The sequence below is a fragment of the Lonchura striata genome, chromosome 17, assembly GCF_050655825.1.
Source record: "Lonchura striata isolate lonStrDom1 chromosome 17, ASM5065582v1, whole genome shotgun sequence".
Taxonomy (NCBI): Eukaryota; Metazoa; Chordata; class Aves; order Passeriformes; family Estrildidae; genus Lonchura; species Lonchura striata.
The window spans coordinates 10584277-10611478 of NC_140719.1; the positions used below are offsets into that span (position 1 = coordinate 10584277).

At 42.5% G+C, this 27202-nt stretch overlaps 1 protein-coding gene across 10 annotated transcripts; it reads right to left on the minus strand.

Moving 5' to 3' along the window:
* On the minus strand, positions 1–27113 carry TSC1 (TSC complex subunit 1). Of its 10 annotated transcripts, none has more exons than XM_077787898.2 (23): positions 26995–27113; positions 19442–19504; positions 18236–18411; positions 17261–17364; positions 16488–16640; positions 14679–14823; positions 13500–13654; positions 13118–13191; positions 11515–11693; positions 10965–11074; positions 10620–10743; positions 10146–10261; positions 9848–9920; positions 8441–8539; positions 7781–8348; positions 7517–7560; positions 6826–6992; positions 5759–5941; positions 5298–5408; positions 4684–4806; positions 3537–3724; positions 3269–3430; positions 1–2992 (listed from the first exon to the last, which is right to left on the minus strand). In XM_077787898.2, exons 3-23 carry the CDS (start codon positions 18339–18341, stop codon positions 2512–2514), a joined length of 3465 nt encoding a protein of 1154 aa, XP_077644024.1. In that variant the 5' UTR covers positions 18342–18411; positions 19442–19504; positions 26995–27113; the 3' UTR covers positions 1–2511. The 10 variants fall into 10 exon arrangements, with proteins under 10 accessions (XP_077644024.1, XP_085450039.1, XP_085450038.1 ...); XM_085593913.1 differs by lacking the exon at positions 26995–27113 and adding an exon at positions 26853–26944 and having other exon boundaries at positions 1–2989; positions 3537–3721; positions 10146–10258; XM_085593912.1 differs by lacking the exon at positions 26995–27113 and adding an exon at positions 26853–26944 and having other exon boundaries at positions 3537–3721; positions 10146–10258.
* Positions 27114–27202: the final 89 nt, after the last annotated feature.

Below are 27202 nucleotides of genomic sequence, written 5' to 3' on the forward strand. Positions count from 1 at the left end.
TAGTGCAAAACAATACATTTTATTTGTTCACAGTTAAACACAAGCAACTGCCTTGACATTTTAGAACATTCTAATAAGGACAGCAAAACCTCCTTTTGGTTTAAATTCTCTTTAGCTTACGATTGTACCATTTCCTTGTATTTCATATTTATGGCATTTAATGTGGATTGTTTAACATGCTTACAAAGAGCGAGGCAGGGAACAGATTAACTTGACAAAGACAGCAATTTTAGATTTAACTAAAAGCAGTCAGTTAAAAAAATCTGTTTCCACTTCACTGATGGGACCCCTTCAAACAAACTGCAAGTTAACTACATACAGCAGATCCATGATTTTTTGACTTAGGAAAGAAAATTGCAAAATTTGTTCCTCCATAATCTTTGTGGTCCATAAACAAACCTAAAGTGGTTTCCATTACTATCTTGGTGCTAAAATCCTGTTTAAAAGAAGAAAAAAGAGCCACCTTATCAAAGAGCTTGCGTTGCTGCCAGGACATTTTTGTGACTGACACAAAACCTGCCTCTCCTGGGAACACCAGACCCGGGCATGGCAGAGCAGGATGGGAACGAGCTCCTCTGATATTCCCAGCTGAGCTGGCCCATCAGGCCCTTTGTGTGCAAACCGTTCAGTCCCCAGGCTGGGATCCAGCAGGGAAGGGGCAGGAAAGCTCCAAATCTTACCGAAACACGCGCTACCACGTTTGCTACCACTACGTCTGAGAAAGCCTAAAGACGCCGACAAAACCAGGCTGCCACTTACAACCAACTCTCTACTCTCTACTCCATGCAGAGTCAGCTTTGACACAACCACTGAAGTTCACCTCTACTTCTCAGAGTTCGGACTGACCAACTGAAAGGACACGGAGAATAATTTAAGACAGGCAGAAATGTATTGAGACCTTGGAGCTCCGGAGGAGGCGGGAATGGGAGGACGAGTCCTGTCAGGAATGAGCTGAGCTGCTCTGACAGCCTCGTTCCCACCCGGGCTAAGAAGGGATTTGAACTACAAATGCAAGTGTGCTTGGACTTGATTTCTGTGTGAGGTGGTTCTTAAACAGCAGCTGCCACCCACAGAATGTTTAGGAGAAGAGGCCACAAGTGAGGCAGGGGAACTGTGAAGCCTGAACCATCTGAGTACACCTGGACCCACATGGGACACTTAAAACAAGCACTGCCTTCCGAACAGCAGGCCCTGTTCTGTCATGAAGGAGATTGAGTCTGACCACTGGCAAGCCCTGATCCCACAATCCTCCTTCACAGAAGGCTCATAATTGACTTAAAACATTATTAACACCAAAAGGCTTCACGCCAGGATTCTGATTTCAATGTGAGCAGGATTCCTCCTCAGCCTTGTCATCTAAGGAAGTAGGATGAGGGTGAAGGGGAGAGACCTAGAGCCAAATTGACACTGCTGAACTCAAAAATGTGCTGCAATCTGAGTAGGAGAGCACTCAAAGGAAACCATGTTCTCCAAGTCAAGCCTGAAAAGGCATTGTCAGGAAGAATGAAGACAATTTCTTGGACTTAAAACATGGTGGTCTTGTTCAAACCAGAAACAAATGAAGGAGGGTGAAGCAGCACATTTCCCTGATTAGAGAAGCAAATCCTCCTCTGCAGATCTTCCTAAGCTTGGAATTCTACCTCCATGTTCTGCATCCTCTCCCTACTTGAGTGAAGTTTCCTCTTCCCTATTCTCCCACCCCAACTGCTTTCCCATATGAAACAGTGTGAGGTCAATCAGGCAAACACTTCAAACGCCAAGATGATCTGAAGCTGGTATTTTAACAAGTCTTCAGCATTTACGGTCTCTTCTGCATTACAAGCTCCAGTTCCTTTTTGTCTGTTCAAATGTAACTTCCCAGGAAATGTTAAGGACAATATAAACAATGATCATGAATTAGGGTGAATGAATCATTCTGCAGAGGTACAATGTTCTTTAAACAATTGGGCATTCAATCAGACTCCAACTTAATGAAGGCTGGGCTCTGAGGGATGTGGGGCAGTGGACAGGCAAAAATAGAGAATGCACTGGAAATCCTAGTGCTGCTTCTTTCCAGGATGAAAGGAACCAAAGTCACCTGGACAGCACAACCAACTGCTCTAAATGGGAAGTTTGCAAAGAAATACAAAGCATTCAGAGTAAACTCACAAATGTTAATTTGGCCTCATATTGCACTCAAGTTCATAAATGCAGCCACTCAACTGGGGGCACGGAGAAAGGGAAAAAAATACTTGCAAATGCTAACAGTTGTCCCTTCAAATTAGTACACGCTGCTAAGGATTGAATTTGAGACAGAAGCAAGAGTTAGGCTGGGCATTTTCAATTCCAGACCCAAAAATCCACTTTGCATTCATTCAGCAGCCTCCTTCCGTTCCTGGCCATCGATCCTGCTCCGCTGCATGAGCCACTGCTCAGACCAAAGAAACATAAAAGCTTTTAGTTAAACTTGCACTCACGCCTCCTGTTCTATGCCAAGAATATGAAAATAACACTGATTGACTATCTTCCTCTTTAACTGTGGTCATGATGAGTTTCATTGTAGTCCATGATATGAAGCTGTCCAACACTGCTTTCCTGGAGCTTAGGCGAGAGGTTTTCTGGGCTTGGAGGGACCTTTGACTCCATGCTTGGATCTTTACATAGTTCAGTCTTTAGGGCATCAGCCAGCCTGTTGATGGTGACCCCCTCCTCATCACACTGGCTCTCACTCTTGTTGCGAAATAATTCTCGTGCCTTCATTCCAAGGAAGCTCTTGGAGCTGGGGAGTGACCCTACAGTCAGTGGGACAGTAGTTGAGGGCTCCAGCAACACAGATGTCTCCCAACGACTGCTCAGCCTCTGGTTTTGGGGTTTTTCTGGAGTGGAGAGCTCGCTGCTGCTGCCCCCCTTACTGCTACTGCTGCCTCGGGTGCTGGGAGGTTTGGTCTCTCCATTTCTACCCATTGCTTCTTCACTGTGTCCTGCTGTATCTTCATTACCACAGTCCAGCCTGCTTGGGGAAGAGAGAGGACACAGTGTCAAGGAAATCACAGTAATTAAACAGTGGAGGAGGAAATGCTGGCCAGGGCAGATTACTTTGATTATTTTCCCTTTCTGCCTCTGGCTATGTACTTCAACAGGTTTCCTTTCACAGTTCTGGGGCAAAGCAGGAGAGACAGGGGGTAACCAGATGTGTCACACACTCAGCTTTGCAACATCCACTGTTTTTAAGCCCAAAACTGACAATAATCCCACATGGGTGCTGCAGATTTCACACCACCAGCCTTACCTTTCTTCTGCTGCTTCAGCTGCTTCTGTTTTATCATCTTCAAGTTTTTTCAGTAGACTGCTCTTCTCCAGCCGCCCAAACAGATCCAAGATCTCCAGCTCAAATGCCTGGGTGATTTTCTTCTGGGCTTTGTACCTGCTTTCTACTGCCTGCAGCTGACCCCTGAGCAAAGAGAGAAACCACAATGTCCAAAATCTCCAGGATCTGCCTCAGCTGTGACAGTGCATCTGTCAAAGCACAGTTAAAATATTACATAGGAAGCCCCTACCTTGCTTGGATTTTAACATCTTCCAGGTATTTCTTTTGCTCTAGGAAGAGGTGGTCCTTTTTTGCAAGCTGAGATTCCAGTTCAGCTATCCTTTTCTGGGAAGCATCGAGCCTTTGGCTTTGCTGCTGAACACACAACTTTGCTTTCTCCAGTTCTTTCCGATAAGCAGCGTGCAACATTTCAACCTCCTCGAAGCAAACAACACAATGGTAAAGTCTAATTTGATCCTGTGTTATTTTTATTGGTGTTTAGACATGTTTCTGATGTTATAAATAGGCACATTTTAAAGCAAGCCAGAATAAAAGCAGCATTTCTAAAAACAGATATAGAAAACCAGCCCTGCTGAGGATGTACACTATTAAAATAACGACACATCACTGGAATTTATTAGCACATTAATGTTCCTTATGAAAACCTCTTTTCATCAAAGCACTCTTGCCAGCTCTGCACTGGATTAGAGTAGACAAACTCTATTTTAAATCCATTTTTCCAACACGACCTTCATTAAATACCAGTAGAAGACTTTTTTTACAGTGTATTATTCACCTTCTTTAATTACATGCTCTCACGCAGGAACAGTTATATTGTTGTGCAATTTTCTTGCTTCTAATTAGAAAAAGGTTTCTTTGAAGTCAGGAAGTAAAACCATATGAACCACAGAAGTTTCAGTGAAGTTACTGTTAACTTTTAAAAGGAAAATGACTGAGTGTGAAGGCTGAGATGCTCATTTTGAAGTAACACCTCACCAAAACCCGTAAAATCCTTGTTAAGATCTTTCCACAAATTCTGGCACTACTACCCTGCATTATTTTACCCACAATCTGCTGTCAGTTACATTTGAGCACAGTAAAGTCTTAGCTTTTGGAAAAGAAATTGCTAAGAATTTACATCAGTTGGCTAAAACAGACCCCAGGTGTACCCCAACAACCCCTTCTTAGCTTTCAGAAGGGGCACTGAAGATATTCCTCAAACCCACAGGGCACAAAACATCTGAACAGAAGATCAAACATACAATCAAATCCCTGAAAATCCATTTCAGAACAAAGAGTCTATTAAGTTACAAAGCCTTTCCTTCTGAACCCAGGGCTGGTAACTGCTGGATGATGACCTCAAGGGAAGTCTCCCCAAAAATCCTCTGCACTGGTACCTTTGTAGTGTCTGTGTGCTTGTGCTGCAGCTGCTCCAGGTACAGCTCATTGACCTCACCAAGAACCAGCAGCTGCCTGTTCAAGAACTCCATCTGCTGTTGCACCGATTCACTGTTGGAAAGCTGGGAAGGGAAATGGAACAGGATCCAACATTGGGATGAACAAGTCAGGAGAGTCACAGCTGACAGGCACTGTGTTCACAGGGTATTTTTATGAGGAAGGGAAACAAAGGATAAAATACAATGCTTCATAGGTAGTTAAGTGTTAAATAAATCGTTTTCATAAAGAACTTTTCATTTCCATTCAACTTACAATATAAGCACTATCTCTCAGTTGTCAAGATTTAGCAGAGTTTTAATATAAATTCATAATGCTCAATCTGCAAATCCCTGCTGTGGAGAAAGCCAAAACAAGAAGTTTCAGAAGCCCTTTAACAGAATTTAGAGTTTCTTCATCAAAATACATTTTTCTGTGTTGTTTTTGTGTAATTAGTATCAGACTCTATCGAGCTCAGCACAGGCTTCTTTCAGTTAAAGGACCTGATGAAAACTATCAAGATAAAAAAATTATCAGCAAGACACAAAGGGACCTTAGGAACACTGACTTTTCTTACCTTTTGAGAAACTTGGCTAAGCAGCAATTCAGTGTGACACACCTTGTTGTTTGCCTTCTTCAACTCTAACCTCAGATCTGTTATCATGTTCCTGCAGTCTTCCAGCTTGGTCTGTTCAAGTGACAAACAAAAAAATCACTCAGGGTTCTGAAACTTCACTAAGGACAGCACGGGCACAGAGCTGGGAGGCTGTAAACCCCCAGGAAATCAAGTTATACTGACCCCTCCAAACCAGCTAACAACCTGCCTTCTCCTATTTCCAAGCTGAAGACAGGACAAAACAGAACTACAAAAGGATGATATTAAATTCAGCACTTTCAATTATGCACTGTCTTATTCTGAATCAGGACAACATCTCTAATAAAAATGTGCAGCTTTCTCTCAGGTGTTTCATGCCTTGTTACAAAGAAGGTTATTTTTAAAACCATTAAGTAGACAACAAATCTGTTGATGCTTCATACCTGCAATTCCTGGCTCTGGTTGTAGAATTCCTCCCGGTCGTGCTGCAGCTGTCGGATCTGGCTGTGAAGCTGAGCCACAATATTATCATGTTCCTCCTGAAACTGGTGGTACCTTGCCTGTTCTTTCTGCAGACTCAGTTTCAAGGCCTGGATCTCCTTTTCCTGCAGTTTCAGCTGATCTTTCTGTTAAGAATCCCACATGAGGCATCAGACAAGACTCCTACATAGCAGCTAGGACATCTATGCTCAGCCAAGCAAAGCTGTCATTACCAGCATGCAGGAAAACACTTTTCCACACACACAACATTTTATACAGAGCGTGTTCTCAAAGCTGTTGGGCTTGGCTTGGTTTTGGCTGAAAAGGAGATAAAATGGTGATAAGGGTGGACAGGCTGAAAACTCACAGCCACATTCAAAGCATGAATAAGCAATAGGCTGTTTTTCCACTGCCTCTCATGCTTTCAACAGGGACTTGGGCCTCACAGCTGAAGCAAAAGTTAATCTTCCAAAACTACTTGGAAATTTATTTTTGGCTCTTACAGTTAATTATCAGGCGAAACTGTTGATGGAATTAGTTATAACATGAAAATACAGTATGAAACACACCTAAATCTGTACTGAGACATTGTTCAGTGTACTTATATCTTCAAATTCCATCACAGTGAACATCTCTGGAAAACAACACTTGAGTTTCCAAAGCTTTTGCTATTAGTCCTCATCTGAGGAGCAAAAGGACAATACTTTATCAAATATGCAGCAAGGTGTTTAGCCAGGCACTGAACATCCACTCCACTCACAGGGAAGCCTTTACCACTATCCAAAGGCAAGTGCAGGAAGGGGTCAAGCATGAAGGATTCAGCTGCCTGCAGTCAACTACAAACTACTGACATTAATAATGACAGCCACAGAACTGTGCACGAGTCACTCCACAAACATTGCCTTCAATAAAGCGACAAATGAGCCTTCTTTGTTAATTGAGTGGTACCAAAAGACACCAGCCAGGCCAATTAACACTTTTAGCAGCACCAGTGTGTCTCAGCTGCTGGTGGAGCTGCGTCCCTGCTCACCATGGCAGCGTTGTGCTCCTCCAGAGCCGTGGCTTTGATGACTTTGCGCAGGAGCCGGCGGTTGCGCAGCGCGTGCTGCTGCCTCTTGAAGCGCTCGTACAGCAGCTGGTTGTGCAGCAGAAGCAGCTGGTTCCTCAGGGTGTGAATCTCATCTGAAGGGGGAGAACCTGCAGTGGGACAAAGAAGAGGTTACTGAGCTGCACTCTCTGCTTTATTTGCTCTCCAACACAAAAATCATAAACATTTTTCCCAAAGCAATGGATATATGCCTCAAATGGATTGCTTCTTTGATTAAGAAAAAAAAGCCAAGTCACCATCAACACAGAAGCCTCAGAACACAAAACTACGACACAGACACATAAATAAGCAAGAAAAACCATCAGTTTTAGATTGAATGAGCAGTGAGAAGGTGCAAGGATCTATCAGATGACCAGCAGCACTGTGAAGCTTAGCAAGGCTGAAATGGTCAAAAGCAGAAGTGTCTAGAATTTTGCACTTTTCAAAGATGAAAAAAGCAGCTCATCTCTCTGGAACACAGCTATTTGCTAAGCAGATAAACCATGACTTAGTAGAGGGCATCATCCTTCTGCAGCATTAGTCAAAAACCCACAAGCAAAAAGTATGCAGGTCATTGTTTAAGCAAGTCTAATAATAGAGGAACAGATTGCCAAAACATGAGAAATTTCCTCACCTCCAAAGTGAGTCCAGTCAGCAGATTTGCTTGGCAGAGACAATCTGGAAAAAGAAAATGCAGCACTAACAGGTAAGCTTAAGTAAAAAAATTGAATGTTCACCTCAAAAGAGCCTATAGCCTGGTAAAAGTACAATTAAGGTCAGTTGGTATAAAAAGATTAAGGAGGAACTGTGCAGCTGCTTTTTCAGCACAGCTTAAAATTAAGCCAACACAAAAAAGAGTAACAATAAAGTCTGCAAAGTAAGATTTTCAGTCACCTACTTGTTCAGCTCCTTAGTGTGTGCATCTGCTCCTTGCTGAATCAGCCTGTCCAGCACTTCCACGGGAGAAGTCGAGGACATACAGTCTTCATCCTGGGTTCCCTTGGCTTTTTTTAGCAGCTCCTCAGTCTTCTTGCCAACAAAGAGGTAGGCAGTCTTTGGTAATGCAACCTCAAAGAGGTGCTCATAGAGGGGAGGCTGCCCACTCCCAAACACCACTCTCCTTTGTGCTGGTACTTTACAAGGGCTGGGAGTGAGAATACTTGGCTCCCCAGAGGTTCCTTCCCTGTTCCCAGCAGGGCTTTCCCCAGGGCCTCCACAGGGCTTGTCTATGGGAGTAAACGTTTGTTTGGGTGTTTCCCGTGCACCCTCAGGCCCAGACTTGTCCAGAGATGTTAAAGGCTCAGAGGTCTGACTGTGTCCCTGAACACTGGAGGCTGCTGAGTGGGTCTTCTTCTGAGAGCCTGACAGACTTTCGTTTGTGCGGTAAAACGGGGAGTCAAATCCTCCTCTAGGCACCATGTGTTCAGCATCGGTCGTGATCTCGGAGATCTCTTTAGATATTGCATCTGAGGAGAGGGGGAGCACCATGATACATCTGGTATTTCAACAGGACAAACATTTCCTTAGCTAAGATGTAGGTAAGGAGAGCAGACATTACCTTCCTCTCTGTCCTTCTCAGCGCTATCTTCGAATGACAACCCACCTAAAAACTCTGGAAGATCACTTAAGGTTACTGAACTTTTACTACTGGGTATGTCTGGAAAAAAAAAAAACAGAAAACAAAAAGTTAGTTGTACATGTGCTGTTTTCTCCAGCCTTAGCACAGCACAAAACACAAGTCTCACTGCTGCAACGTCCTCAGAATAAAAGTGTGTCCCTCCTTCAGATGCTTCCTCAGAGGAGGAAGGTATCTGACTCCTCTTCCATTCCACATGGAAAACAGAGATCAGTCACAGGTCAGTCCTGATCCCAAAATGTAATTCTGTAAACTTAACATTTGCTATTGCATAACCTCTGTGAGGAAGGTTGTGCTGCTTGCAATTTAACCCATTAGATAAATAAAATAAGGTGGCTGCTGTGCACTGTGACAGCTCTACTTCCACATTAGCATTAACCTCCCCTTTAGCTTCTGAGCTGGCTCGACAAGGACACAGCACCTGCCTGAAAAAAGGAAGTTTAGCAATCTGATGTAATACAGACTTGCCAATATGTGGTTACTGATCAAAACCGAGACAGCAGCTGTGGGATACATACTGCAGGATAGAAATCTCATGCTCAGCTCAGTCACAGATCAAGAACTCAGTGAAAAACTTTGCCTGTTCGTAACTTGGAATTCAGAATATTCAGATTCCAGTGGTACTACAGAACTATACCATGGAAAACCAGCTTCAGATTTCACTATCATCTCCACTTTGAAGATGGTTAAGATTCACAGCACAGAAGTCTCAAATACAGTTCCAAAATCCCTTTCTACAGCTGTCACAGAGGTAGATGACAGAATGGACAATGGAATCTACATTTACCTACTAAAAGCTGAGTTCCTCAACCTACTGATTTCAGTATTCCACAGGACTTTAAAATAGATTCAAGTACAGCAATATAATTGTAGATAGAAAACTAAGATTTTCCAGAGGCCTTTAAGAGGAAGCATCATATCTATCCTTATGTGCAGCCTTACAGTTTGATCCAGACATGTGACAGATAACTTGCTGAAGCATAATTTAATATACAACTTGGTGCTTCTAATAATCATCCTCAAAGAATCAGCTTTTATAAAAATAGATATATTTTCAGCCTTCAGCTTATGTTTGTGTTTTTAAATATGCAGGAGAGCAAGGTAAAAAAAAAAACTCTCAAGCTGAACAGGAATGGTCAAATTGAAATCAGAAGCATCACAAGAAGGTTTCAAGTTGAATCACAGGTTAAAGCAGGATCCTGGAACTACAAAGAACTCAGGGGGAAAAAAAACCTGTGGAAAAGTGTTTGGGAATTGGAATAAGTGTCAATAAAAACTGGAGTTGTTTACAATAGGTTGTAGTAATGGGGAGAGGAAAATGGAGCTTACCCAATGATTTATCGCTGTTTGTGACATTTTGCTGTCGGTACAGTAAAGGCCTCACAGAATCTGGTTTGTCCTCCTGGAAAACAGATGAAATGCAGAACACATTAATTGCCTTAGTTTTCATTGACAACTGTGCAGTTGGAAGTGGCAATAGTTGCCTACATTTAGAAGAGTTTTTGCAGTGAAATGCAAAATTTTTTTATAAACCACCTACTCTGATTTTTCTTTCTCAGTTAAGGTCACTGCATTAAGGCAAGTCAATGAAAAACCAGATTAGTTCAGGAGAAGAATTTTGTAATACCTTTTTAGGAGGTGTGGCAGCAGCTGAAGGGAGTGAAACATGCACAAAGTCATCTGAAGTGCAGGGTGGAGGAGGAGATGTGGCTGGTGTTCCCAAAGGTGTTCCTTTCCCCCCTGCTGAAAAGGAGCACAAGTTCTCTCAGCAGGCTCCCCCTTCCTCCTTTCAGCTGAACATTGTATGTGAAGAATTGTACATTTAAACACCACCTCATAGCATTTACTTCTTAAATCTCTTTCAACTGTTCATCAACACAAAAGTGCGGATTCCCAAAAGTTGTTTCAGACTTTGGCACTGAATTCACAAATTTCCTCTCAGTTTGCATCAGCACTGCTCTAGGTGAGGTACTCAGTTCACAGGAGCGCCTATCAACTGGCATGATGTGGCATTCCCATTTAAAAGCTGCCAGTCCAACCTAGAGCCAGAATTTCCAGTAAAACAAACCTTGAAGGCTTAATTCTGAAATGCAGCACGTACCAGATGTGCCAAAAGCTTTGCTGTAGGGTTGTGGTGCAGACTGGGATGACTCTGATGGGACAACGCCAGGGGATGTCGGTGGTGTGGTCATACCACACACTGCAGAAGGGCTCCAGATGGTGACCTGTGCACAGAGTAAAACACAGCAGAGCTCAGAAAAGGAACATGTGAAGCACCCGGATCCAGGTCTTCACACAGGAAATCAGGCAGAGATTAAATGTGAAATGAACACCACCATCTGAAGAATTCACAGCACAGCTCAAAACCATGGCTTTTTAAGACTGGCACAAGAAACTATGAAAGTGCAAAGAATGAAAACTTGCTGGGCTTCATCTTCTGCTTTACCTGCTGTGGCTCAGTTGACAGCCTCATGGACTGTGGGCTCAGAATCTGAGGTAGCTGCCCTGGCATTTGTGATAGTGTTAGCCGAGGAGTGGAATATGGGGTAGAAGTCCCTGAAAGTTAAATAAAAGAGAAAATCAAAATTCCAAAGCATCCAACACATGAAATACAAACCCTTGATTCTTCTGGCTAGAACTTAAAGGCTTTTCATCAAAGCATTTCAAATCCATTCAACATACACATTTGTAGCAAGAGACTTTTCTTCCAGTCCAAGAAAATATCTATCAAATACATTATATTACAACCTTTTTTTTTTCTTTTTTTTTGTTGTTTTGGGGTAGGGAGGACAGGGGATGAAGAGACAATGTTGAGAACATGCTGCATGTCTGCATACAGAAAATATATCTTTGTATTTATTTTTTAATGATGGTTTACTTTCTGGTGCCTAAGAATCAGACTTTAAGTGGGATAAATTAGTGAGATGGGTTTTTCTACTCTAGGGCCAGTTCTTCTCCAGCAATTGGGTATTGATTAGCCATCAGGCAGGTCTTACCATAGCTGCTCTGTGTGTCAATGTAAGAGCTGGCACTGGGGTCAGTTTGATGATGTTTTATGCTTGTGCAGAGTTTCCGAGACACAGAGTAATAACCATCTTCATAGGAGGCTTCTGCAGGGTCCAGGGAGATTTTGGCACATTCTATCACAACATCATGAGTTTCTAGCCTTTTCCACCTGCAGACAGTTTTTGGATCCAAAAGAGTAAGTTAGTCAATTATTGTTAAAAACAAAAGTTCCTGGAGATAGGAGGAATTGGCTTGTAGGATGGCTTATTTGTTCCAGGCAGCTTTGCATGCTCCCAGCCAAACTGGAACAAGGCACCAGACAGAAATTGCAACCAGATGACTTGTGAGAGAGGGTCTCAAAGAAGAGACAAACAGCTTTGACACAGAGATCCATAATGGTCTGCCATGGAGCACTCTGGAAAGGAGGAACAGCATACGAAGACTTGGTTGATCCTGAGCTTCAGCAGCTGTAGAAATCAGCTCAACTACACTTAGATGTTGGTAGTCAAAATTTAGACATGCCAGCAGTGAGGGAGTCTGTATTATTTAAGCAAACACTGTCTGCAATGCCAGTTTCAGATCTGTGTTTTATCTCCCAAGTTTGGGGAATGTTTTTTACTATTACTACCTCCTTCATCCTGAGAACTACTTCTCACTAAATTAAATAGCCAGATTAGATCTGCCCAGTATTTCAGGGGATGGAAGTTCACTGTAAAGAAGAGAAAGCCCAGAAGGCTGTCTATGAAAGGCTGGGTTGCTTTAGAAAGTAAAATACTCTCTGTCCAAGATACCAAAAGAGAAGGCTTCCACTGGAAGGTTTGTGCCAATTGTGCTCCTGAGTGGTGCCACCCTCCCCCCTGCAAAATTGAGCATTGTGACATTCAATGGGTTCCCAGTTAGGAGTGATTTCCTAGTGGCTCTGAAAAGCAGGGCAAGAGCACTACTGTGCAGCAACAAGAGTCAAATTCTCCTCTTCAGTGGCTGGGCCTGTGGAGACAAGAGAAAAGCAGCAAGTGGTGCTGCTGCAGGCAAATGAGCCTATTGCTAAAGAAAACTAATACAGCTGATAATGTTAACACATACCTGTTAAAAGAACTGATCTGTTAACTGAACCAATATCTAGGTACCAAAACAAGACACACTGAAGCCATTTTAAACACTTATATCCCATCAAATACTTCAAGAAACCCAAGGAATATGACCCAAACCTTCAGCCAATGAAGCATCTCTGGCAGTTTCACTTTATTCATTATGGAAAACTGTTTTAAATCTTTATGAGATGTTTGATCATTAAGTCATAAAAATAAGATAAAGTAAAGTAGAAGACAGATGCCATCCCAGACACAAAATTAATTTAGAACCCCAACATTGCTGTTAATGACCTTTCACAACAGTTTCTGCTTATTCATCCAGCTGAAAGCTGGGATGAGGAAAGTCTACGTGTTTACCTGGTGCACCTACAAATCTGGGTGGCAAAACACCCCCACACAAACTAATGCTGACAGAAAAGGTTTTGCTGCAACCTTCTGAAATAACTCCACAGAAAGCTGCTCAATTTGAGCCTTTCCTAATAGCAGAGAGAACATATAATACCTTCGTGGGTCCAGTTCATGGTCCTTGGATCCAGTCACTAACTCTGGATGAATACGCACATGTTCCATCATTGGCTGGGGGGAAGGAGAAGGACTTGTTATCAGTGCAGCAGCTTTGGATTTTACTAAACCACATAAAGGTGCTGAGCAAACTACTGATCCCAACAGTTCAGGAAGTTACATTTAACAGATAAGGGTAATACACATCACCACAGCTTCAAGAGTTGATCCCAACTGAGCTCTGAGCTTTCAGTCAAATCGCTCATTCTTATATGGTTTTGTCAAATTGACAAAAGCTGAATTAGCAAATGAATTGTATTGAATCAGAATATACAGCTATAAATTCCTTGCCTCAGATAATACACAGATGGGCAGCATTTTACCTTGACTACTTCTTCAAAGGTCTCCAGGTTTTCCTTCATACTGTAGTGAGAGCGCAGAAAGGAGACAAAATTGCAAGGATACATTCCATAAAGACGATGAAAGAGAGAATAAACGCTGGCATGAAGATGGACAAGATAAATCTCTGCCACATGACCTGGAAAAAGTAGTTAGAATCTTTTTCATTACACTGGAAAAAAGAACAAAAGTTCCAAGAATGCAAACAAGTATTTTTAAATTTGAAATGTTAACTGGAACAAGTCTTCTGAGGTACAAATAATCCCTATTAAAACTGTGAAGTCTTCTCAGAAAACAAGCAATACTTAGTCATCAGCTCACAACAAACCCAGAAATTAAGATAAGGACCATTAATTCCAACCAGTGTGCTGTCATTCTCAAAGCACAGCTTTGTTTTTATTCAAGTTAAAACCTGAAACTCCTCTAGATAGTGAGCCTGAGTAAGACTGACGGAATGATTAAAAAAGGAAACCAGGTTTGTTTCACTTCAAAAGGTAAAACTAAAAGCTTGTAGCCACCAAAAGCAATCACAACAGACAAATCTTAGTATTCACTTCAGAAGTTCCAATCCTACTTGCAATGAAGAATGGCTCTCTAAACAGCAGCTCTATGTGCTTAACACAGCATCTGTTCATTCAGCCATGAGCCACACTCACAGATACTGCTGGTGTTAGATATCAGACCCCTTCCAACAAATTCAGCAAAGCCAGGGCTCTGAGAAAACCAGTTTTATCAACCTCCATAACTATTAATAGTTGCACATTAAAATAAACTCTTATATATGTTGCATTTTTCCTCCCCCCATGTTTATATCTGGGAATATCAAATTCCCCAAAATCTGCCTGAAACATTAGCATTTTCCCTTCTCTCTCCATTAAGATCAATCTCTGCTTTTCACTGTCATCAGGGCAGTACTTTGGTTCAGTGAAATTTCATGCAGTTGCAGCACCAAATGGAAGATTCTAAGAGACTTCTAAATTCTGAGCAAAGAACTCCCCCATGCTCTCAAAGAACAGAACAGCTTGTGGGCTTAACACATCATTTTCTGTGTTTAAATAATCTCAGACCACTAAGAGTCTCACAAAAGAATGTGCTCACCAACTGCACACGAGTCACAAGGATACTGCAGACCACAACTGCATGCAACAAAGTTGAAATCTCACCTGGATTCTGCAAGCACCAGGCTGAGAGACGCCCAAAGATACCAAAGAAATCATGAAGGTACTGTTTGCCAGACTGAGGAATCATTGGCAACATGGTTATTAGCACTAGGACACCTGTGGTGAGTACTACTACATCTGTGTCAGTCTGCAAGAAGGGAAAAAACCTGCATTAGTTAAATGTGTTGAACTTATTTTTTTCCAAGGATGAAGTGAACATTGAATCATCATCATGGAAAAAGTTCTCTATTGAAAAACAGTCCCTCTGAACCTACCAGAACTTAAGATCATTGAGTTTTTTCATAATGAACAACTTGAAGAAAAAAGCAGATTTGGGATTCTTGCCCCTACTTTGCTGCTTTTCTGCATAAACACCTGACTTAGTTAAAAAGGGAACATCACCACAGTTCCACAGCTGAGTAAAAACAATTACTGGTATGTGAACCATCTTATGTACCACCTTCCTTCATTCCCAGAGCTAAACACACACAACATTCAGAGGCCCAGAAACTGCAGATCTGATCAGAGTGTTCAAGGGTGTTGGCCAGTTACCAACACAGAGGTCAGAAGCTTTTCTACTAAACCTGGCTGCTGGAAATTTCACCCAGCAGTAATTCAGACAATGACTAGAACACCTTGGCTTGTTCCACAAGAAAGGGATGTGGCAGTACAAACCTTTGGCTGGATGAAACAGGAAGAGAGAATCAGATTTTAGGAAAGGACACAGAAAATGTTCAAACTCCTTCCTTGCTTCCTCAGTTTAATGCACATTTTCCTTGGTAGCTCCTCTGCTTTGTCAGCACAGGGTGCACAAAGCACTGGTCAGGCTGTGGGCAGGTGCTGCTGGGCCCTCTGGGTCCAATCTCCCAGGAGCCACTGAGGTTGATGGACAGCCAGTTTTTAGGGATATATCCTCCTCTGTGTGTCTACAGCCTCTGCTCTCCCTCAGTCACACAAAACCTATCAGAGCACATTTCCTGTCCATCCCTACCCTCTGTCCACATCCCCAGAACTTCCACATCTCTGTCCTACTCCCAGCAGCTTTCTGACACACTTCATTCCTCCCTCAGTCACACTGCAAAGCTCAACAGATCTTGTCAGGCACGACAGGAGTTCCAGTAACAGCAGCTGGAGCTGGCTCCTTTGGCAGTTACAAACTTGTGGTGGTTTTGTTTTGAAGAGCACTTGACTGCATTGTGCATTTAAATGTGACTTCATGACTAATGTGGATTCTTCACTATCATAATAAATTCAATTACTGACAATGCATTCTAGGTCTCAAAGCACTTTTCAGTTCTTATTCACTGGTACAGTGCTGTACAGTATTATACCTGATCAATCTGCAGATGAGGGAAAAAACCCACAAAGCTTGGGGGAACAGCTACCTCCTTGTAATCCAGCATGTCAGTAGCTAAGAAAGGAAAGTCTGCTAATTCCAAGGTAATTTCACTTGGGAGTAGTCCATTGCATGGCCCATCTACACTGCAAGTAGAGGACACACAGATTCAAATTGCACCAGTGGGAAGTTACTGTATTTTTCATTAGGTTCACATTCAAGATATTCATCATCCCCACCAAGTGCCCTCTTGTCTTTAACTTATTTCAGGAAAGTTTTAACAAACATTCCTAACTCACAGTGACAGGGGTTTTTAGAAACAAGATTGTCAGCAATAACAGCACCAGCACAGAGTATTCAGCTGATATTAATAGCAGTGTGGCTTAACTAAATGACATCAAAACAGGAATCAAATGCTTTGCATCTGTATGTGAGTTTACATCAGGTGTTTTATAGACAGCCCTGACAGTTCTTACCTTGAGACATTTAAGTAATGAAAGCAGGAGAGGTGCTTGAGAAAGTTTGTGTTTCCAAGATGGTTGTCGTCTTATCACATGTCCCAGCAGAGAGAGGGTGGGTAAACGAGTAGCAGCTTTGCCCATATAATCATTAATTTTGTCCAGTAGATGCTGACAAAGGATTTTGCAGAGAGTGGTAGAAAAAGAAAAGTATTTCTATTTAACTGCTCTATACTCTTTTTCACCAGTCTATATTCAGCAGTTTGTCAATATGGAAACTATGGGCATTTTACAAATATACAAGATCCCAGAGGAAATAGAACTCTGCAATAACTTTGAGTACTGGTAGACAAATGCAAACTATACAGGCCAGAAGCAGTCACTGCACTTTGAAATGTTTATGAGTAAATAAAAAAAAAAAAATGTGGGCAGCAGCCAATTTATAGTGCCATTCCCAATCTATTTTAAATCCTTACTTGCTCTCAAAATACCAAATTTGTTTTAGGCTAACACATCCTGCAGCAGGAGCACTGTAAAGAGACAACATTAATCCTCCAAACCCTTTCCTTTATAGATGTTTTTTGCTTAATTGGGTCAGTTTAAGCAACTCTGTAAGAAACAGACCTCTGAAGTTTTATTTTTAAAGCTTAAACTACTCTTACTACAGAGATACTACATCTCTACAGCAAGGTAATTCTACACCAGAGTGGAACCCATAGAGTTTTAATGGATGCTATTTAAAGGCTGCTTCAATACCAGGCTAAAATCTGCCATAACGAATTTTTTTTTACCTTGTCATGAGGCTCTTGCAGAGTGGACAGAATATGCAGTGCCTGCTGAGAATTGGTTTCCAAGTAATAGTCCACCAGGTTGTTGACAAGCATAGGCCCACGGTCTGTCAGTTTGGAGACAGCAAGGGAAAAACCCAAAAATATTCTCAATACACTAAAAATGAAGTACTTGCTACAAGGACATTGCAGAACTTTTAAGCAACTATTACACAATTTTTAACATAAAGCAGTCCTTGGTGTTTAGCAGACCTTTGGGAAATTGTGACCTCTCAACTACATTTCCTGGTTCCAAACCATTCAAGTGATTGCACTCAGCTCAGGGAAAGGAACCAGGTTTTTTAACAACCAACAATTCCTGTCTACCCATAAAACCCCACAGATAGCTGAGTTGCAAGAGTGCTTTACCCAGTAAAGTGCTCAGGAGTGACTTGATGTTCTCTCCCTTCAGCAGACAAAGGAGAGCAAGTTCAGGGACAAGGACACTGGCAGTGCTCTCATGCTCTGAAAAGGCTCTGTCAGCACAAGTGATGCCTCAACAGCAGCAATCACTTTTCACAAAGTCTGACTCTGTTGTTTTGTTTGGGAATAGGATTTTTTCTTTTATTTTTTTTTTTTAAGTTAACAAAATCCCACTGGTTCCCATACTGTGGGTGACACCTAATTCCTTCTAGATATACTTTACAAAGAAAGTTTCATCAGCTCACACCTGAGGCTCTGCCTCAGGAAAAGCTAGTCATTTTGTAATAGTGTTTTAACAATTATGTAACAGACCTTCCAGGAGCCATGCCATTAAGCACAATGGACTGAAGAGAAGCCTCAATCCTTAAAGCAATTTCAACCCCAAATATCAAGAGTTCCTTTCAAGCTGCATTTGCAAAGACAGTGTTCGACAGAAAAAAAAAACATCCCACATCATTCTACCTTTATTGATGTGAAAGCAAAACCCTTCCCAAAAGTACACAAAAGGATGCGTACCACAGATGAGATTATCTTTGAATGCAGTTGTTATATCTTCCAGGACACCCAGAACTGGAGAATCCAGCATTGAGAGGAGCTCACCAACATTTCCTTGCTGTGCCATGATGCACGTACTGACATGAATGTGGAGGTTAAAACTTCAGGAAGTTCTTCATTGGTGTCTTTCTACCAGACTAGGAGAGAAGAGACAGCAGATGAGTGAACTTTTCCCTTTCCATATAAAACCTCTCATCTCTCCTATTTCTTTTCCACACAAGTGCCCATTTAACACTGAGAGAATTGTGAGGGTTTCCATACCTGCAATAAAAGCTGTAAGAGTTTCCAAAAAGCCAATGACTCATGAGCAAGGTTTTCTTCATGTTTTTCACAAGGACATTAATCTGTTTTGCGGAAGACCTCAGTATCTACACTGTCCAAGCTTTCTCTTACCACATTTTTTCAATTTGCTCTCCAGGTCAGTAAACTGAAGCTAAAGTTTTGAATAAAAATGCAAAAAGCTGCCTGGAATCACTCCATTCCTGAGTTCTTACAGCAACTCATCCTCAAACCACCTTTCCAGTTCTTTGCATAAGACTAAAAACTGAAGAAAATACACACCTCCAGATCCTTCTCCACTCCTGTGACCAGGGCAGGAATTCACTGCCCTGGGCTCTGCATTGTTGCACTCAGAGAGATTTGGGCTTTAAGACTTTGCAATGTGGCCAGGCTGCAGCTGTTGGGAAACTCAAGCAGGGCTGCTGCAGCTGCTGCTCCTGGGCAGCCTGAGCAGCACAAGACACTTTGACTTCACTCGTGTGATTTGTGATCACAAACTCTGCAGTGCAAAAACTGCATAAAGCATTAAATGCAACAGTGTGCAGATAACAACTGCACAGGGCTAAGCGGGAGCAAATCTAAGCCATGTCAGGCTTTTAAAATGACTTCTTCCCATGCACCAGCAGTAGAGGGGTTCAGGTGTCACACTGACCTACCTACCACAAAATGAATCAGTTTTTATTTCATCCAGAAGAATCCTATACCAAACCTTTCCCAGTGGAAGAACAAATCTGGTTTTAGATCACACCTCATATTATCAGCAGGGTTTCTTCTTCCCTCCCACTCCAAGCTAGAATATATTTTTCACTTCCCCCATGGAAGGCAGGACTGACACATAGCAAGTTTACACACAAAATTGTTTTTCTACTGCAGTTGTGTTTACAGCACCTGTTCTGTGGATGAGCTGAGCTTCTGTCTGCAATGCTGTCAGCCACACACCTTTCATGATCACTAGTAAAGAAAAAACAGAAAGAGGTTAAGAAAAGGCACGATTGATAGTCTTCCTTATCACACCAGATGTATGGTCAGAACATCATTAAGTTTTTTACACAGAACAGAAGAGTTGTGCACTCCCTGCATGAGAAGTCAGCCCTCAGTCTGAAAAACACCAAATGGTGCTGCAGTTGCCCTTTCCAGAGCTGTCCACAGGTTAAGCTGTGCAATTATCTCAAACTAGATGGTTTTCACAAGACCATGGTTTTGTACTGTGACCCTTCAAAAGCTGCTAAAGTTTTATTTATGGCAGGTAGAATCTTACAGAGAAAGGATTCTTCTCTATTCTGAACATACAGTAATTAATTTAAGCCTTTAAATTCTATTCAAAACATTTTTAGGCATTAGCCAAGGACCACAGATCACTGCTCTGTTTTAAATGATAATGCTGTAATTACTGATATACATATTACTTTCCTGGATATTTAGGTTTAACAATGTCACTGGACAGCAGGAGTTAACATGTCCACCAGTAAACTTTGTCATTTGCAACATATCACTCTGCAGTTGCAGAACTGCCCAAGGTCACTTTTCTTAGTGCCACCAGACATCAGCTTACTTAACCTGGCACTGATTGCAAATTCAAAGGTGATAATATGGCACCACACTCCCAGCTGGCATTTCACTAGCAACAAATGGGCTGGAGCATGGCAGTAATCACCACTGCAGAACATAAAACCCCTCACCCTTGGTTTTCAATGATCATAACTGAATAGTCCAAATGAAACTTTGGGTCATGTACCAGCAGCCAGCAGAGTCTGATCACTGAAGTGTTTAGATTTAAATGCTATTTCCTTTCTAGTCTAATGCTGGCAAAATGCTAAACCTGCAGACTTAAAACTGGCTGGTAGTGTGAGCAAGACTTGGATAATAATAGAATAGAGACTTGGGGTGAGGGAAGTTGCTTTCCACTGAAAGGAAAATGGTTCTGTGATTTTCATAAAATCAGAGCTGGCATTTGTTGTGGTTTAGGATTTTGGTTTGGGGGTTTTTATTGGTTTTTTTCCCCACATTGTGCAGACTCACAAGCTTCAACTCCTTCCTAAAAGCACTTGCCATTAGAAGACAAACAATGCTCAGAGAGTGACACCATCCTTTCAAAAGGTTTAAAGCCACACATCCATGCAACCTAAGAAGTCAGCCTTCCACTCTGTTAGTCATTTTGAGGAATCAACTGCTTCTCCATTTCTAGTAATCATCATAATATTGAATTGACTCAATGACTGCATTTGCAACATTGTGTGGGGAAGCAGCTCACTCCAAGGAAACTACTGCTTCATTTCTGAGAACACATCTTTCAAACAGGCCTTGCTGTCCCCCAGTTTCTATCAGGACACACTCTCAGCTATGGTTAAGCAACAGATTCACCAGCTTCCCCAGCAACATGAATTAGTTGTTTAAAGTATTGTTAACAAAAGAGATGCATAGCCACACCCCCCGAACAACTGCAAGCAAAACCTGTTTTAAGAGTTAAAGCAGCAGAAACACCAGTCTCTGCTTTTTTACCCCATAAAAACCTTGTCAACTCTCTTCTGTTTGATTCCCATCCTATACCAGTGAAAAGAGTGATTTTTTTCTTATTTTCCTTGAGCAATACCATTATATTATATCTTTGTCACACCAGTAAAACCTTCAACAGCAGTTTCACTGATTCTGATACTGCCAGAGGAAAATCTGCAGCCTGGTGAAATCATAAAACACATTTTGGATGGGTTCTTGAAGTCAGGCTCTGCAGAGAGATGGGGAAAACCCCGGTTAAATGTTGAGTAGGTAAGAGGATTTCAAACTTTGTGCCACTGTGGTGGCATGCACCCGGCCATCAGATAAGGGCGAAGCTGATAAGGAGAGCTCAGCCACTGATAACACCACACATGTAGGTAATGGATCATTTCCCAAGCTCCCTAAAACAGATGGCTGGCATGACCTTGTGCCAATAAATCCAGCAGTGTTTATTTCAACTTTTCAATCGTGCATTGGAGTTCTTTAAAGTAGAGAGTAGTCTCCACTCCAAAAGTATTCAGAATATTAATAAAAGTATTTCAAAGCACATCTAAAAATGGGGCAATGTTACACACAGGCATCTCATAAAGTGGAAGTTTATCTGAAGTTACACCAAACTAGTCAATGTTGTCACCTCACTGTACACAAACGGCCACAACTTTAAAAAAGCAAATGGATTGAAGACCAAGATAAACCTTAATGTGAGGAAAGCTCAGCAGCAGCATGATTAGTTTAGGGCAGAACTTCACTGTTCTGGGTGATCTGGACAAGCAGAGATCTTGTGTCAGCACTCAGGGAGACATGACACCATTGCTGACGTGCACACCACTGCATCTGCCGAAACATAAACTGCTTTCTTCAGGTATTTTTACTAAAATGACTAACACAGAGCACTAAGAATAAAATGTAGCAAGAATAACAAAGTGCAAAATCCTAAAGCCTTGGAAAGAAGTGTAATTTATGCATAACGTGCCCAAACCAGGAATACCGATGAGGGATTTCTCAAGGTAAAGTCAATTGTCATTTTAAACTCTAAGGAAGCCTGAGATGCTCCAAATCTGTGCCCAACACAAATGAACAAGCCAGGAAATTGCAGCAATAGTCTTAAATCAATGTCACACTTTTTTCAGGCAAAGGCAGCTGAGTAAGTAGTTTACAGGCAGCAGGCTTTTAGTCAGAAAAGGCCGTGTTCTGGCAGATGAAGTTCAGCTCCGTGGTGTCAGTGTGATTTATCACAGTCCCACCAGGAATTTGTGATGTGATTTTCAAATCTTGTAGATAAGCACAGGCCAGGTTAAGGGGCTCCCATCACCTTATGAAACAGTGGGATCAGCCACTGACTGTCAGGGTATTTTGTATCTGGAATTGATACTTGTGCTGTGAACAGAACATCCCTGACACCTTTACAGTATCACATCACCAGCACGGCTTTCTGCTCAAATACACAGTTACAAGATGAGCCTCTCCAATGCTTCCATCCCCAAATATTGCAATCATTTCCTCATCAGAAGAATTCCCACATCCCTGCAGCCATTCTTGCAACTAACAGGATTAAAACAACTAAGTTTTCCATGTGATTTGAGTCACTGACTCGTCACTAACTTTTAAAATTAGTTTTATACGAAAGATCTAAAGTACTTGGTTAGGAAAGCATAGAAAAAAGTCAGTTTAAATACCTTTTACAATGCAGCATTTTAAACTCACTGGAAAATATCACACCCACAGCACTTCTTACACTCAAGAGCATTCTTTAAGATATACTTAGTAAAAAAGTATTAAAGTACCAATACAGCTTTGGAGCCATCTTACAGAAGGAAAAGGAGAAGCCAACAATCCAAGAACCAAGTCTAAATTTATTCTTTTTTCAGTAGCTAATTTAACAACACAAACTGTTTAAGCTACAAACTTGAGACAAAGGGAGAGACTGTAGAAACATTAATTGGAAAAGGCTAAACAGATAAAGAGACAGCAGAGTATTCCCAAAGATTATGACTTCTCTAAGTATGTCTGTCAAGAGAAGATGTTCTTCTGTTCAGTGTATTTTTATCCCAAGCCAAATGAAAAAGCAGCTGGTAGTGCCAGTTATGCTGCTCGCAGGGGTGGGGAGGAGGGGGACACACCACAAACACACCCTTGGCCTTTGCTGTGCCAACACCCAAATTCAGACACCAGGAGCACCTACTCTGGGGGAGGGGGATCAACAGCAGCATTTTATCTCTTTCATTAAGCACAAGTTAAATTTAGGGTGTGCCAATAAGTGGTTATTGCCCCCTCTGCCCCAAGAGGAAAGGGGATTTTAACACCACAGCACCAGAACCTCCAGATTTTGACTTTTCCATCTGATTTCTATTGCAGGTAGGGTCAGGTCACATCTCCAGGTACTGCTTTGGAAAAAGCCATGAATTAGGACAGACAGATTTTACAGCAATTGTGCTCAAAGAAAAATTCAGATTGATAACACAGCAGCCCTTTTCACTCACATCTTTGAAATGTTGGTCATGAAAGGATTAAGCCTAACCCCCTCCCTTTCACCACACAAAAAACTGAAGCCCATTTTATGCTTCCTAACCATGCCCAATCTTACATTTCCCTCACAGTTAAACTGAACATTGCCATTATATAAGTGACATAAACAATGAATGAAAAGTTCCAGCAGGGAAAAAAAAAACACTAGTGGCACAGGAAAGCAAGTAGCTGATAATTCCCTTTTTCACAACCCAGAAATAATACCTCTAAACACTCTAAACCTCATTTCAAACTGATCACTACAACTGGCAATACAATAAATTTGATTTATTTATTCATCTGCAAAGAATGAAGGTGTCTTGCTTCTTCTAATAGTAAATATTTTCTTGGTTATATTAAGATCTGATACTAGATGCCATAACTAAATTAGATCATTATTTACAGTTCTAACTTGATATTATACACATTCTCCTGTACTCTGTTACAGGTGCTTAACTGACGTGGGAACAGGAAGATCACAAAAAAGCCTGGCAAGCCCAAACAAAGAGAGAAAATCATATTCAGCAATATTTAAGATTCTTTGGACTCTGTGCTGTGCTAATGAGTATTGCTAATTGCTACTCATCACATTTCTGTCAGAGGGAAAATTGTTTAAAAACAATCCATGTCATAAAAAGCCCAAACATGGAAGGGCTGTCACTTCACCCTCTGGCAGAAGCCAGGCTAACCAGCCAGCCACAAAAGGCAGTCAGGGAATTACTGCAATTCCTCACACACAACTGCATATATTAATAGCAAATAAATAAATAAGAACAAGCCCTGGCTTTCTAGAACAATTTAATTAACACTACACACAGAAAGTCACTCCAACTAAGGAATCTTTTTAACTACAAATAGGTGATCAGAGAGCTCTAAACTTGGCACTAACACAAGGACTGAGACTTCTAAATCTCTGCACCATTTTTTTTTCTGCCCCCAAGAGGAACCTTTTAAAATATTCACAGAGTTAGGCAGCAATTCAGTAAACCTTGAAACCACTGCAACCTATCTAATGTACTCATCAAGGCATTTTAACTGCTCCAAGAATCAAACCCAGCATTACACAGAATAGCAAATGATGTGTAACTGTAAAGTAAAAACAAAACACAAATAATGCCCAGGAAAGTGACAGCAATTCACCACTGCAAGAACTTTACTCTGGATCTTAATGTGCTACTCAAAGAAATGCTTATGTTAATAAAGGAAACATCATTACTTGTCCTCATGATGTTTATTAAAATACATGAATATATAATACCAGACATTAAGCTGTAACAATCTTAAAATACACACCTGTCTGCAACTTGCCACAAAATCTGGTGCCCTCCCCTGCTTCCACCACTGCAAAGTGCTTTGATTATTTCATTTGCTTATTATTGAAGAATCCCAGAATGGTTTGGGTTGGAAAGGACTTTAAAAACTCATCCAGTGCCACCCCTCCCATGGGCAGGGACACCTTCCACTAGCCCAGGCTGCTCCAAGCCCCATCCAGCCTGGCCTTGGGCACTGCCAGGGATCCAGGGGCAGGCACAGCTGCTCTGTGCCAGGGTCTCACCACCCTCCCAGGGAAGGATTTCTTCCTAACAAATGAAAAGGTATCTATTCCAAAGATATTTGTGTGTGTTTGCACCATGCAAACATGCATTTCAGGCCACTCAGTTTGCACAGAGGCTGAATCACATCCCCAGCTCCTGTCAGCGCTGACAAGAAGGTGCCTGGCAGTTGGAAGAATTTCAGGAATCAGGACAAGTCAACATCCCAGCAGTCCAGCTGCAAATAGAGCCAGCATTCATTTTAAATTACAAATAGTTACTGAAGACAAGTATTTGTCCAAACACCAAAACATCTGCAGTTGGCCAGTGTATCTCACATGGGAATCCATTAATAATGCCACTTTTTTAGTCACCATAAAGGTTACAAAGAGTTAAGGTGTCAGGATTAAACACAGCCAGAGATAAAATCATTTTAATTAAAGCTTATCTCATGACTTATTAGATATTCTGACTATATTTTCATCGGTGTGAGTCCCTGCAATTCCCCACAAATGTAGTCCTGGGTGAACTGGGCTGCTACAAAACCAGAACAAATGAACAAACCAAACCAAAGCAAAAAGGGTTTCCACTGAGTAGGGGATTTTAAGCCCCTGATTTTTTACTTTAAACTTCAGTGTGGCATAGCTGCTTCTGATAAGCAGAGTATCTGACTGCTGCTCAGCAAAGACAACAGCAGACAGATGCATTCCCAAGGTTTGCACTGATTATTAGAACTTCCAGAGTTTTCACAGATTTACTTTCCTGCTGTTCACACGTGTAAATTGAAGAGGAATTTTTTTTCACCTAATGGGATCACTACAATTTTGACAGATTTCCAACAACTATATCCAGAAGTTAATGTCAGGAAACTGCAGGATCAGAGCACACAAAGAATGAAAACCTGTATTAGCACTCACTGGAAGGTTCTCTGGAAACAGCAGCTCTGGAAAGAGTTCTGCACACAAAACCTGATCCTGGTTTCTGGGTCATTTCCAGGGGTTTTGAATCATACATTCCTTTAAGGCACGTTCTTCCTTTCACTCACTGCCTTGTAAGAGACTCATTAAAAAAACCCCAACCCTGAAGAGCAAGGAGAGAAGCTCTGCCTAAACTGATAAAACAATGACAGAGGCTGCATCCATAGCAAACAAAGGGTGAAAACTTCAGAACTGCAGCCTCCCAAGTTCTTTGTGATAACAGGAAGCAAAATGTTTTATTGTAGAAGTAAACAACATCCTGACTTCACATTACCTACCCAGGAGCAAGGAAATGAGAAAAGCCTTCCTCACCGAGGGGACAGACTTTAACAACTGCTTTATTTAAAACCCAACCCCGGACAAGGGAACCTCCTCAGCAAGTAACCAAGGGAGAAGAAACCTGGCAATCGCTACTCAGCCTTTGGAATGGGGCTGCTGAGCCTTTTTCGATGAAAAGCACATAATTAAAAAGGCGCTTTGGCTGATGGGGGGACCTGGGGGGGGAGCCGCGGGGGGGGGGGGGTGGGGGGAGAGGGGCAGCACCCCAGAGCAAGTTTGTCTGGAAGGAAGGAAAGGGGGCAGAGGGAGGCAGGAAAAGGGACGCAGGGGGAACATCACCCCCCCGCCTTCCCCATCCCCCCGACCCCTTCCCTTTCTCCTGCCGCCTCCTCCCCCAGCCCTTTCTCCCTGCTTCGCCGCTCATCTCTCTGTTCTGCCTCCTCCTCTCCGTCCCCGCGGCCGTCCCCGGTGTCGCCGCGGCGGTGGCGGCGGGGGGCGGCCCGGCGCACTCACCTCGCCCTCTCCTCCCCTCAGCTGTTTACCACTCCGGGCTCCTCCGGCCCACAGGGCGCCGCCATCTTGGCCCTGCCTCCCCCTCCCATCACAGCGCTTCGCCCCTCGGATCCCTCCGCCGCACAACCTAGTCCCGCCTCACCGCCTCGCTCTCCGCCGGCTTCCCGGCTTCTCTCCCGTTCCCTCCCCGCGCCGCTCGCCTCTCCCGCCTCACGGGACGTTCCCGCCGCGGGGGATGAGCGGGGAGGGACGATCCCGCGGGCGCCGCGCCCCCACGGAGCGCCGCGGCGGAGGGATCTCGGCGGGGTCAGCGCTGCGGCCGGCGGAGGTCGCGTGATGCGGGGGGCGGG